At 48.8% G+C, this 13,348-nt stretch overlaps 1 protein-coding gene across 3 annotated transcripts in view; it reads right to left on the reverse strand.

Annotated features, from left to right (window-relative positions):
- The window catches only part of SCAF4 (SR-related CTD associated factor 4), a 30,101-nt gene extending 16,971 nt beyond the window's left edge, over positions 1–13,130 (reverse strand). For 2 of the 3 annotated variants that reach the window (XM_066207256.1, XM_066207244.1), the window contains exons 1-5: positions 12,972–13,130; positions 5,781–5,864; positions 5,158–5,202; positions 4,532–4,693; positions 2,209–2,344 (exon numbers count right to left, since the gene is read on the reverse strand). In XM_066207256.1, the coding sequence (XP_066063353.1) occupies positions 2,209–2,344; positions 4,532–4,693; positions 5,158–5,202; positions 5,781–5,864; positions 12,972–13,001 (457 nt within the window). In that variant the 5' untranslated portion in view covers positions 13,002–13,130. Of the gene's footprint in view, positions 1–2,208; positions 2,345–4,531; positions 4,694–5,157; positions 5,203–5,780; positions 5,865–6,023; positions 6,239–12,971 lie in introns of those variants that run through there. The other variant, XM_066207250.1, reaches the window with a different exon arrangement.
- Positions 13,131–13,348: the final 218 nt, after the last annotated feature.

Consider the following 13,348-nt stretch of genomic DNA (forward strand, 5'->3'; position numbering starts at 1 on the left):
CCTCCTGCTCCCCACAGCAAGGCTCTGCCCACAACCCACCCCGTTTAACCCCCAAGGGCCTATTTACACCACCCCAGCTGCATGTTCTGGTCATTCTGCCGTGAGCTGCTCCGGTCACCGCTCACACCTGCGCTTGGGATGCACGAAGACAGAAAAGCTGGTCCCACACGGAATTTTAGCTCCCAGGCTCAGGTTTAGAAAAGCTCTCACTCAAACAGCATTAGGCAATGAGCTTCAATATCCTGAATGTGGTGGTCCTGCTCCCACAGACCTGGGCTCCTCCTTCTGGATCAATGATCCAAATCAACCGTCTCATGGCTCACTGGAAGAGCAGCTGAGTTTCTCTCAGTATTTTCCACCAGTAACTGAACATTTGCTGAGAAGTCTGGCAATAATTAAAGGTTTTTAAGGATTACTTCACAGGCAGTTTTCTTTGAGAGTTTGCTCACACGTTCCTTCTGCACGTGTACAAGCCACACCTGCAGCTGATGGATAAATCCTCCCACCAGGAAAATGGTATTTACTCATTTTTCCAGGAAAAGACTCCCATTTCCACTCAGCTTTGCTGAAACTGAGATCACAATTTCAGACACGCTATTAGTGTTCCCATTCTCCTTGCCTTACATTACAACACCTTTTTAAATAAACATCTTGCCAGTACCAAGTAAATTAGCAATAATCCCATCAATTCCTACACACTCTGAGTAACTATTCTTCAGCAGATCTGTTTTAATGGACGTAATAAAGGTGTACAAGGAGTGAGTTAAAAAAACTTCCACGGACAGATATGTTTAGTTTGAAACACTAAGCAAACATGTTTGCCTTGCAATAGCAACTCCTTTAAAGCCATTCCTCTGTTTGCACTTCAAATAACTCCAGTGTTGACAGGCGGCAAGCACAGGCAAATGTGTTGAATAATACTTTCCCAGAAGTGAAATGCAACACAAAAATAAAGCAAAAAGGTATGTGTTGTTTTTAAATATAAAGTAACTCCCAAATTATTTCCTGTATACATTCAGAAGGATATTTGCTTGCTCAAGGGAGAGAATTTGCATTTCTCCCTGTCTTTATTAGCAAAATTATTACCGGCAAAACAGACTCTACTCCACATAATGCATGAATATATTTATTATTATTCATTAGCATATTTATTGCAGGGCCAAATTACCCCCTCTGGTGCATGTGAACAGCCTCACCGAAAATCTCTGCGGCAGGCAGCCAAGCTGTTCACCACCACTGAGGAAGGACAGAGCTGGACAGGCCGTGCCCCTCACCCGCCCCAAAATTCAGCTGTACAGCCAGCACTCCGCCCCTGGGCTTGGATGCCAAGGCATTGCCTGGCCCTGCCAGGTTTATAAAACCTTTAATGGGATGCACTGCCCTGAACACAGGTGGAGATGGTCCCAGTGCTTTGCTGTCTCTCAGCACACCTCACTCCCTCGGTTCCACTTTCCCAGCCCCACTCCATGGGCACAGTAAATAAGGAGGCGACCAAAGCTCAGTGTGAGCCACGGAGCGCGGAGCCGAAAAGCAGCTCTCGGGAGAAAGAAGGAACTGTGGAATGCATATTCCCTGTAACCTCACTCCCAGCCTTGCTGGGGCACTAAATAGGTCAGTGCAGGCACTGTGGGCAGGCTGGCACTGCTGTGCTCTGCAGGTCGGTGCTTCCCAGCCAGCAGCCCGTGCAAAATCCCCGGCACAAATGTTCTCTCTGAGAAACACGGTCCAAGACTTTCAGGGCTGCACACTGAGACACCGACAGCTGCTGCTTTCAGCTGCTGAGCTGACGCAAAGGAAGATGAAGCTCTTTAACATCTCAGATCTCACTTACTTACCTGGATTCTGGCATTAAAAAATGACATCAGAATTATAACATTGAGAAACCACATAAAAATATTTCAAAGCAAAAGGAAAAATGGTATCTGTTTAAGAGGGCACACTGAAGTCACCTGTAAGCGTGCACATACATATGTACACGTGCATGTACACATGATAAACATTTAATGTGTTTCCCAAGTCAGTATTCACATGCTAATAATGTCTGAAGTACAATATCAGCACTTGTTTAAGATGAGTTTGGCTGCTCACAGTGACGAAGCTGACTTTATTGCTATGTGACTGCGGGAACTAAGAGCAGGCCCTGTGCTGAAAGCAAACAAGCTGTTGCCATTTGCCCTCTGAGAGCAGCAGTTAAAATGACATTCCTACCTTCATTGTTGGTAGCATTCTCTGCCATGGGTGCAGTGGCACTGGTTCCTGCTGCCATATCCAGGAGAGGCTGAATTATTTCAATTTTGAATACTCCATTTTTCTGCCAGAGGTTCAGGACACGAACTATTTTACTCTGTTGAAACAAAAGGAAGCACCAATGCTGAATCCAGCTTTCTTAGGTCACCATCTTATCTTCTGTATGCAGAGAAGGTTTGAAGAGCACGTGGCATAATCACACCAACCTAACAAACCCTGTGTCGTGACTGAGGGCAGCAACACCTTTCAACCGGCAAAGATAAAAACTGCCAACTTATTTTACTGTCAAAGCAACCTGTGACATTTCTCTGAAACTCTTCTGGCCAGGTGTGATGGACAATCCAGGACAACGTTTCAGCCCCACGCCCACACAGCTGGTCGGTCACAAAGGGATGAAACAATAATCCATGTGACCAAAAAGAAAAAAGGAGGATGAGCTGGAAAGCCTTCATGAAGAGAGGGGCACTTAGACCACAAAATGCTACCACAACACTTTGAAGTCAGATTGAGGGTTCCTGGCTTGGTATCACTCCTAACCCAACCAATTCTATGTTGAGACCAGAAACTGCATCTCCATCATTATCCAAAATATGAGCAAAGCAAGTGGGAAACATCCTCACTGATCACTGCAGAAGGATTAATTTAGAATCTCTGATTGTCAGCTGTTATTTTAAGCTCGTTTCTTTTTTCCTTTTTTTTTTTTTTTTTTTTTTTTTTTTTTTTTTTTTTAACATGAAGAACAATGCAGCTTCCAGGAACAAGCTGGAAATTTGCCTTTCCTTCTTTAGCCCAGCATTCAAACAAAAAACGTCTTGGTAGCTGTGCTGCTTCAGCTGGAACATGCAGGCAGGTACAAGGCAGAACACACAGTTGTATTGCTGTCCTTTCTGCAGACTTAGTCACTCACTTCCACACATATAAGCTTTAAAGCACCTTTTAGTTCAAATGAATTGATTCTGTTCTTTCACTGTGACTCAGTTATATACACCCATGTAAATCCACCTCTAACTAAGCGATTAAAGAATTTCACCAAATGCTTGCTAAAAGAGCACCGATTACAGAGGAACCTGAAATGTCTATTTTTAAGCAACATTTTGGACTGAAAAACAATTAACTTTAAAACAGCAGCTTTTTATTTTTTTGCTTTGGGTATTCTATCTCTCCAGAAAACTTGAAAATTATACAAAGGCCAAAAAATGGGCAAATGTAATAACTCTCGTTTTCAGACACAAAGTAATTTTACAGAAAGGCTGTTTTGAAAAAAAAAAGGCAGCATTATCCTCCTCAGATATCACCCACAGTTGTTGTGTGTCTGCAGATCAGGGTGAGGGGGTTTTTTTGTTTAGGAACTAGAAATTCATTAAAGCCAGTGTGTTTTAAATACTAATACTCCCTGTATCAAGTAGTTCCATGAAGGAGATGGGACAGTCTCATTCACCCAGATGAACAAAATGGTAACACAGAAAGGAGAAGGGACTGCTTTGTTTCACAGGCTATCAACCCAGGAGCTCCCAAAGATCAGATTCAATGCCTGAAGGTCTAAATGTTCCACATTAGAAAACTACAGAGCAGCCAAGCCTTTCAAAAATTTATTTGGAGAGTTAGGGGAGGAAGTCAGGTAGAAAAGGAGTATTTCACTCTTACAAAGAAAAAGGGAGTAGGTGATTTTCTGGAAACCAGCTGGCAGAAACACATTTCTAAACACAGTGTTCTTGGAAGTCTCAAAACTGTTCTGACAGAGGTCACAAAAACCATCTTCTCTAGACCATCAGGAATTCACACCACTTTCTGAGTCTCTGTTCTACTAAAAAGTGCAACAGAACAAATGAGACAAATCAGGCCTTAGACCAGCCCTGACAGTGGAGAGCACCAACAAAACTCGAGTATGGGATTGGAAAAGATGGAAAAAATCAACATCATGATTTTCTTAGAAAACATTTCTGAGCAGAACAGCCTCTGCCTACAAAACCAAAGCTTCTCCTGCAACTCTCTCTTGTTGTGGCAGACGCTGCCTTCCAAAGGAAGTTCTGAAGGAGCCTCCAGAAGAACTTTTGGCACACTAACACACACTGTTGAAGTGTCTGCACAGGCAAAACGAAACTGATGAGGTCAGGTAAAATACATCTTTTGACTTGACTTTGCATTTAACTGTCACCTTTGATAATCCCTCTCAACAAGAGTCACTGCCAGGGTCAGCGAGAATCCCCAAACCCCTGCCAGGGCAGCGCAGGCACCGAGGCAGCCCCCCATCAATGCACAGCCACAGCCCAAGTGCTGGTCCTACCTTGTCTTCAGATGGACACAGATAGAGATACTGGAATGTGGCAGTGATGTTCTTGGAGAACCTTGGCCCAAAGACGTCCTTGTCCGTCCCGAACTGGTGGCGGGACTGGCGCACGATGGAGTCGATGACGTAGAGCCCCGGCACTTTGTACTCGGGCTTGCACTGCCAACGGCACAGAGATCCCGGGTCACCCCAGGGAAAACTTCCCCCTCGGGGCCTCACAGCAAAGCCACCCTGGGGCTCATACACCCCTCTGCATCCCAGCCCCCTGCCCCTCCAGCCCAGGCAAGCATGAACGCTGCACTCCCTGGAATTATCTATTGTCTGAGTGACAAGGAATCTGAAGTTCAGCACCTCCAGGTTCCCCCCAGCTGCTGCACAGGGAAGATGGGAAATCTCACAGCTTACTTCTTTCCTGCCCTCCTTAACGTATTATGGAAAACTACAATGTGGAGCTTACACGGACAAAGTGATACTGAAATGTGTGAAATCCTAACAAACCAGAATTTCCTCCCTCAATCCCTAGGTAACAGAAGCCTTTCTGGTTATTCATTAGCATTATTAGCAATATCTAGCAAAGCATGCAGATAACTTTATCAATAAAAGCCTTTTTTTTTCCTTTTTACCTTTTTGATAAACTTCTCCACAATCTGGACAACATGCTTGTAGAGCTGGAAAATAAATACAGCCATGAATTCATCATCTCCTCAGCAAGTGGCACATCATTTTAGGAGCATTTTAACTGCTTGTGCTTCCTACCACTTCGGAACGTTGCAGCCGCATTCTAAAAAGCAGGATGTTCCCAAACTGAGAGAAATGTTCCAGACCCAAGGCAGAAGTGTGTCAGTGTGCACACAAGGCACAGAGCTTGCCAAGTATCAGTAAAAGCTTTCTGGATTTACTGTCTCTGCAATCCACACTGGTTTCACACGTTAAGGTGCAGTTGCATCTTGCAATATTTAGTTCCAGCACACAAAAATCACAACACTCTAGTGGGTGTAGTATGAAAAAGCAACGACTCAAAAACAAAACAAAACAAAACAAAAAAAACCCAAGCTGGCATTTTGCTCCTAGCCAGAAACCAAGGGATGATATTCACCACCCACTTCTTTCTAGACAACAGCCTTAACAGCAACTGGAATAAACCATCTCCGAAGCGGAGATTGGGAAATCCTGACTATTTACTTACAAGTGAAATAATAAAACATTGCTGCTGTTACAGTTTCATCTTTGTTTTGTTGTACTTTACCTTAATAGCTTTAATGGCAGCTTTTGTGATGAGAATCATCTTTGCTCGGGAAATAGGAGGTTTCATCTCCATCAGTGAGAAGAGCTAAACAGAGAAAACAAACATTAAAAATGAATTCTTGAAGTTCAGCTATTAATTTGAACCAACATTTCAGGGGGTGACTTGATTACTGCCATCCCAGCCCCTGCATGGCCACGCTGCTGGCTGGCCTTGGGAGAAAACCCAGCAGGAATCAGCATTTACCAGGTTATTGCTAAAAAGAAATGCTTCAACTGCTCCGCAGACTTGGCTGCCCTATCCTCCAAATGGCTCCCAGGGGAAGAACTCACTCCTCAAGGAGAACGTTTGCAGAAGTTAAAGATATTACATGAAGTTTACAGAGGTTTATGTGAAGGATACAGAAGTTATCTTTATGGGTGACATTGACCAAAACTGAAAATAAGCATTAATTCCACATTTCAGAAACTGAGGGAAGCCAGAACTGCACACAGAAAGCTGAGCATACACACATAATTGCTTTTACCTCGAAATATTCCTCACAAATCACAGAAAAAAAAATGGTTTGTGTTACATAATTTCAACTGTCTTTATCACAATGAAAAAAGTGAGCCCTTGAATGTAAGTAAAAAAAGGCAACAGTTACTTGCCACAAAGCAAAGTAAGAGAATCAAAGTGTCTTCATTTGTCAGTGTAATAGAAAGTAAGATGCCATTTAAAATTTTGTCCCTTATTTTATTAATAATTTAAAGTTCCAAGATACTGGTGAAGTGACCAACTTACACGGATTTATCCACTGTCTCAGTTAAGGGAAAAAAAAAAAATCAATGAGGGAGATAAAAAAAATTGGCCACATACTCAAAGACAAGGGAAGTGCTACCAGGGCTTCCAGCTGTACAAAAGAAACCCTGACACCCAGAAAACACCGAGAGCAGGAAACTTTCTTAATTTGATTTCTGTTCCAGGAGATAGGAAAGGAGAAAAACTGTCCTTCCAGGCAGTGGTAGGCACATGCCTCTTCCAACACCAGACCATGACTTTTCATTATTCATCCCCACAAAATGCAAGTTCCTGTGCCAGAACGTTGGGGTTTTACAGCCATTTCAGCTCTGAGAGATACCTCAGCTAACATTGCTGCCTGCTGAGAAATCGCAGTATGGACAAATGAAAACTGCCAGATGAAACACAGAAGGAGAGAGGGGTCTGTGAGCTGCTGTGGGGTTTTTTGACAATCTTGTTTGCAATTTAGACCTAAAGTGCTTTAGAAGAAGTACAGAGACTCTTGATGAAAAAAGCCAGTGCTATTATTAAAACTCAGGAAAATCTGCTTGAAGAGGTAACAAAAGGGGATGGGGGAAATGCAAACCCCAACACCCACAAACAAACCAGCAGAAGGCTCAAGAACTGAGACAGGGGAGGAAGAAAAAGAGCCAGCATTACAACAGGCACTCCACATCCCCTCCTTTGCCCACGAAGAAGCAACCGGTCCTCCAGGAAAGGATCCGGTCCCAAAGAAAAAGAACAAAGGAGCTGGTGTGGAAATGCTGCTTTGGCATTTGGATTTCAGGAACACAAGGAGAGATCCCAAGGAAACTGGCAGAGCTCAGAGCAGGGGCCCAAGGTGACAAGAAACAAGTGCAGCAAAAAGAGAAGTGTCTTAGAAGTATCCCAAGCAGGACATTGCAACTGGGAGAAACACAGAAAAAAATAAAAATCCAAGGACAGATAAACTGCCAGAGAAGCGAGGCACATATGCGTGAGTGTGCATATCCACCCATCTATCCATCCATCCATCCATCCATCCTGCTCTTTTCATCCCCCCCCACCATCTCCTGGAATTTTACCTCAGAATTTTGCTCCTTTTTTTTAATTACCTGAGATCTTAGGCCACCAAATAACTATTTACAGTCAATTTTTATGTGATTCTCGGTATCAGTTACAGGGGTCAACACCAAGTTTTAGGGACGGGCACAGCTAAAATTCAGCTCCCTTCCTGGCTCCCGCTGGCTTTTCCCTGTTGGAAAGGGGAGTTGCCCAGAAGACACCCAGGTACTTCCAGCTGCATTCATTCAGTTAGACCTGGATCTTCTTTCACACACATTTCCCAAACCAATACACAAAAAAGTCACCCAACCACTATTTTCAGAGGGCTGTTTCACAATAATACATCCAGTTTCTGAGAGGACACCATGATCAACTCAAGGAACAACTTGGACACAAAAACTTACATTCTATTTACAAATAAAAAAAAAAGGTGATGTATGTAACAAAGGCAAAGAGAATTTACGGCTTGAGAGGTTTCCAAAGTCCTGCCTCACAACAGGAGCCTGTGCCCGGAATGCTGTGACCTGCTAGAAAAAACGACTTTCTGCTTCTACTGCCCCTAACTGCATGTTTACAGGATGTTGACACAAAAGAAGCAGAGGTATTCAAAGGTATTAAACTCAAGCCAGAATACAAAATATGGATTTAACAGTATTTCTGGGTGCTCCTCCCAGCAGGACAAAGCACAGGGTGAAGTATCTATAAATCCAGGGCTGCAAAAGGCAGAAAATTCAAAGTTTCAGGCTAATAAATGCTATCAAACCACGGCAGGACAGTGAAAGGGATGCAATGTGAGTGTGGAGTCCAGGAGCTGCGCGGAGAACAGGGGCAGGAGTGAACACAGACCTGCTCAGCCCTGTGAGGTGCACAGGGGCAGGTAATGGCTTGTGGCCTTTACTCCTCACTCTTCTGAGCAGCAATTTATTAATTTCTCTCATTCTATAATTAATGCCCTCTGCTGGTTTAGTTTACATGGACACCTGAGAACCAGGGGGGTTTGAGCCAAAGGGGAGAACTGCTACTTTAAAATATAGCCAGCTTGAGGTCCGATCTTAAAGTCTGTCTGGTTTAAGTGTGAGGTAACACAGCAAAAGTTCCTTTTAGGGCTTGGACTGACTTCCCTGGCTTTGCCCTCTTGCTCAAGTGCCTGTGCCACAAAAAGGTGTCTTTATTTACAAACGCAGAGCTGTGGGCCCATTTTATCCACTCACTAAACAAACCCCAGAGCACAGCAGCTGCACGGAGAGGAGCGGGAGCTCCTGAAGCAGACAGTGCTCAGCGATTAGTGGATACCAGGCACCCAGGTCATTGTCAGGACACCTCACTCAACCTCCCCTTCTCCAGTTTCCAGAGCACTCTAACTCGCCCTCAACCATTCCACCACGCCTTGGGTGTCCACCACCACCTCCCCAGGCAGGCTCCTCGCACAGGCAGCACTCTGTACATCCACTCACTGCCTTCTGGAATGTATTTTATGGATGCATTCAGAAACCACCAGTGACTTACAGACGCAACTGCAGTGACTTGTTCCTGTACAGAAGCAAAAGGAGCACGGAGGACACAGATATGGCACGATTCTGTTACCAAAACACCTTTACTGTTAATGCATGACCAGATCTCTACAAGGAATCCTGTCAGCTCCATACATTTTCCATCCCCTATAAGTCACTGCTTCCTTTCCTCCTCAGGTGCCCGTTCTCCCTTAAGGGAAGGAGGAGGATCTGTTGCTAAGCTGTATCTGGGAGGATCAAGCAAGTTTTAAATGCCTGACCACCAGCTGTGAAGCACAGCGAGTATGAGGTGCTGCTGAAGGTAAGAGATCACCATAAAACCCGGAGCTGTCGGGCTGCATTCCTTGGAACATAAAGTGAGATTTGGATGTGACCAGGTATGACCCCCAGGCAGTGAACCTCAACTGCACTTCATCAACTCAGCCACTTCTGTGGCCCAGAAAGACCATTCACAAATCCCCGGTCACTGGGGAGAAACATCACAAAAGATACTCATATGAAAATGACATCATGCAAGTGCACAGAATAGAGTTTTGTTTCCTACCCATGTGCTTTGGAAATGCAGCTTTCAGGAGCAGTGCAGGGCCCTTTTGTGCAGCACATCTCCTGGAAAGTCGCTCCTCTCACTACTTCTCTGACCAGGGATCTCCACCACAATGTCACAGCTCCCAATATTCCTGGAAACAAGTTCAGGGCAGAGGCAAGAGACGCCAGGCAGATGCTGGCAGTTGTGTCCTTCTCCTTTTCTGTGACTCACTGGGGATCCTGGGCTCCAGTAACTGCTGGAGAACCACTGGGAAGGAAATCCTGCTGACGTCTATTTATAGCTGCTCAGGATGGAGGGGAAGGCTGTCACAGCACGGGCAAAAAACAAGTCTTGCCATGGGCAGAAACAGCCACACTGGATCCAAACTCCAACTCCCCAGTGGCCTAAGGATGGGCAAAGGCAGAGCAGGAATGTGCAGCTCCAGCTTTAACCAAACAGCCCCCAGGAGCTCCTGTCTGTTTGTCTCCAGGCACATTTAGGTGGGGTATCAATTGTCCCAGGGGTACACATTAACCACTGAGACACAGGGCTCAGGGAATGATACGCCTTACCCAACACAAATAAAAGATTACCAAACAGGAAAGTTGACATTATTCTACTTCCAGCAGCAACATTGTGAAAAAAAAATCCTCCTTTCTAACTTTCATAACCAGTAAACTACCTCTCAAGTTTTCCAGATTAAAGAAAAGGACAGACATCCCCTAAACTAAATCATGCCAAGGATATATATGGCAGATGTGTGGCTCTGGTGGGGGGTTTTGGTTTGCTTGTGTTTCAGGGGTGTGATGTTTAAATTTTTTTTTCTTTTAAAGAAAAACATTTGCTTGTTTTCTTTAAACCATAACAAGTTCTGCCCCGTTACCCAGTCACCTTTAGTGATTTATTTATACTGTGCTATTACTGTAACATATATCCCCAACAGCACATGAATTCTGACTCCTCAGAGGAAACACGCTCCGCTCCAGACCTGTCACATCCCACCTATCCAGCTGGCAGCACCTGCTCAAGCCACAGGTGGATTAAAACAAAGAGGCCAGTACCCAACCCCTGCCTGCTCCTGCAGAAACACGAGGGCTTGGAGGAGGACATTCCCTGGCAAAGTTGCATTGGAAATGCAGGTCCAAAGAACAGCGGAGGGAATGGCACCACAACCCAACATCAGGGAATTACACAACCCAGGAGTTCCCACCCCTTGCCTGAGCCAAACTCACTTCTCTCCCTCCGCAAGGGGGGACGCCAGGTTTACCTCCCACCATCCAAAAACTGCCACAAGCACCAAAGCCACCCCAACCCCAAATGAGGGACCACCTGATGGAGTGAGTGGAGCTGCCCCATCCCCACCGCTGAAGCTGCTCCCCTCCCAGTACAAGAATTAACTCTTCAGTGACTCGGGAGTGGCAGCCCATGCCATCCCCAGCGCTCTGGGAACATCCCAGAGCTCAGGCACAACCGCTGTGTCCCTGGGAAAGGGCAGGAATGAACAATACCTGCCCGTGAATCTCCCCCCTCCCCACACCCGGTGTCAGCCAGCTCTGCACAGCTCCAGGCGGCACACGGGGAAAGGGATCAGCCTAGAACCGGGCTGTGTGCCCCGCACACCGCCAGAGACACAGCCCTGAGAGGGGACAGGAACCACGCAGCCCCCCGAGTTATCCCTGCGCTGCTTGACACACCAGCGGCTCTGCAGGAGCACTCAGGCGTACGAAGGGCTGCACAACAGGGATTTCAGCAGGTACAGCTCTCCCCCTCAGACCTGGGGTCCAGCTGAAAGCCAGTGCTCCGCTCTTCCAGCAGCCCCACACCGGGATTTCACTCAGCATTCCTAACTGCACCGAGGCCAAGCATCCCACCGCTCCCGGGCGGGAGAGGGAGAGGGACAGATCCAAACACGCCCGTTTCCAGGGCACGGATTAGTCACGGGATCCCAAACACCCACCCAGCACAGGCACAGGGTTATTTACTGTCTGACAGGCACTGGGCACTGCCTGCCCCGCTCAGGTTGGCTCTGCCGGACCACTGCTCCCACTTAGGCAGGCCATTGAGAATATTGCTGCTCCCTCCTTCCATCCACACTGGAAATGGCACGCGAGTGCTGCTGTGATTTTTTTGGGAAGGTGGCTTTGCACGCTGCCATCCCACCGGTCCAGAGCTGCACAAAACCCCCCAGACATTGGCAAATTAACAAACCGCTAACAGAGCTGCATGCTACCCCCTTCTCCCTTTGCACTTGCCCGGCTTTGGTCGGGATGAGGGCGTTCCCAGGTGTGTGTACGACAAACCCCTGCAGACAGCGAGCCCCGCACAGCCCACGGGAGCAGCAGCTGCCTTTTCTCCTGTGTCTGTGCACCAGGCAGCCACAGCCACCCGGCCCCAACACCAGCCTGGGACACAGGCTCTGGCTCAGCTGTGACTTTCTGCCCCTGGAGGGTCTGCAAAGCCACACTGCCCGACTGAGGCAGAAGTGTAACTAACTAACAGGAATTAATAATCACATTGAAGTCACGTGTCAAAAACTTTATACAGCAAAGACTGAATCGACTTACTATATATTACGCAAAAAACCAACAGCGGTCCGCTTTACTTCCAACTCCTCTCGGCCAAGAAATAATAATATTAAAAAAAAAAATTTAAAAAAAATTGAAAAACCAAACAACAGGAGAAGACAGGGAGGGACCTTCTGTGCGGGACGAAGGGCGAGTAAACGCCTTCCAGCCTGTCCTGTCCCCCGAACTGCGATCGATCCCTGAGCCCCATCCCGGGCGCCGTGCCCGTACCGGGAGGAGCCCGCTCCCTCTGCAGCCCCTGCCCGTGCCGCCGCCCCGCACCTACCGGGGAACGCGAGTCCCGAACGCGCTTCCCCGGCAAACGCACACACACACACACACACACACACGGCCGGGGCGCCGCGTGACAGCCAGCCCGCCCGGGGGCCGCTGCCAGCAGGGTTCCGGCCCGGGATGCCGCTCTGCGGCGCTGCCAGGGGCGAACCGAGGGCACGGCGAGAGGACGGGGCCCGGCGGGGCGGCCCAAGGATCCCCCGGCCCGGCCCGGCCCGGCCCGGCCGGCGCGGGGCCTCGCGGAGCGGGCGCTGAGCGGCCTGGCGGCGCCGGCCTCCATTTTCCCGCGGGGCCCCGCTGTCCGCCGGCGGCGGGCCCGGGCCGGCGCTGCCCGCGCGGGCCGCAGGCGGTGGGGCCGGGCCCGGCCGGAAGCGCGGGCAGCCGGCGGACGCGATGGCGGCCGCCCCGCGTTCCCCCCCCCCACCCCCCCCCCGCGCCGCGGCCCGCGCTCCGCCGCCCGCCCGCCGGCTCCCACCTCTTGGTTGAAGGCGTTCACGGCCTCCATGTCGGCGCTGGCGGCGGGAGGCGGCGGGAGGGCGGCGGGCGGGGCGGGCGGCGCGGCGCGGCGGGGCCGGTGGGTGCCCTCAGGGCGCGGCCATGATGGCGGCGGCCATGGCGGGGCTCGCGGGCAGCGCGCGGCCCGGGCCGACCGCGCGACGGGCGGGGGGGGAGGCGCGGTGCACGCCGGGATCGGCCGGGCCTCCTCCCGGCCCACGCGAGAGGACGGGCAGCGGGGATGGCGGGGCCACGTGACCGCTCCGCGCGCGCGCCGCCGCCATGTCGGCGCCACCCCCGGGGCCGGGAGGGGAGAATGGCGGCGGCGGCGGCGTCCGTGCCTTCAGCCGCTGTCAC

This window comes from Chamaea fasciata, unplaced genomic scaffold (genome assembly GCF_029207755.1).
Source record: "Chamaea fasciata isolate MVZ Bird 193981 ecotype frontalis unplaced genomic scaffold, bChaFas1.0.hap1 SCAF_2, whole genome shotgun sequence".
Lineage (NCBI taxonomy): Eukaryota > Metazoa > Chordata > Aves > Passeriformes > Sylviidae > Chamaea > Chamaea fasciata.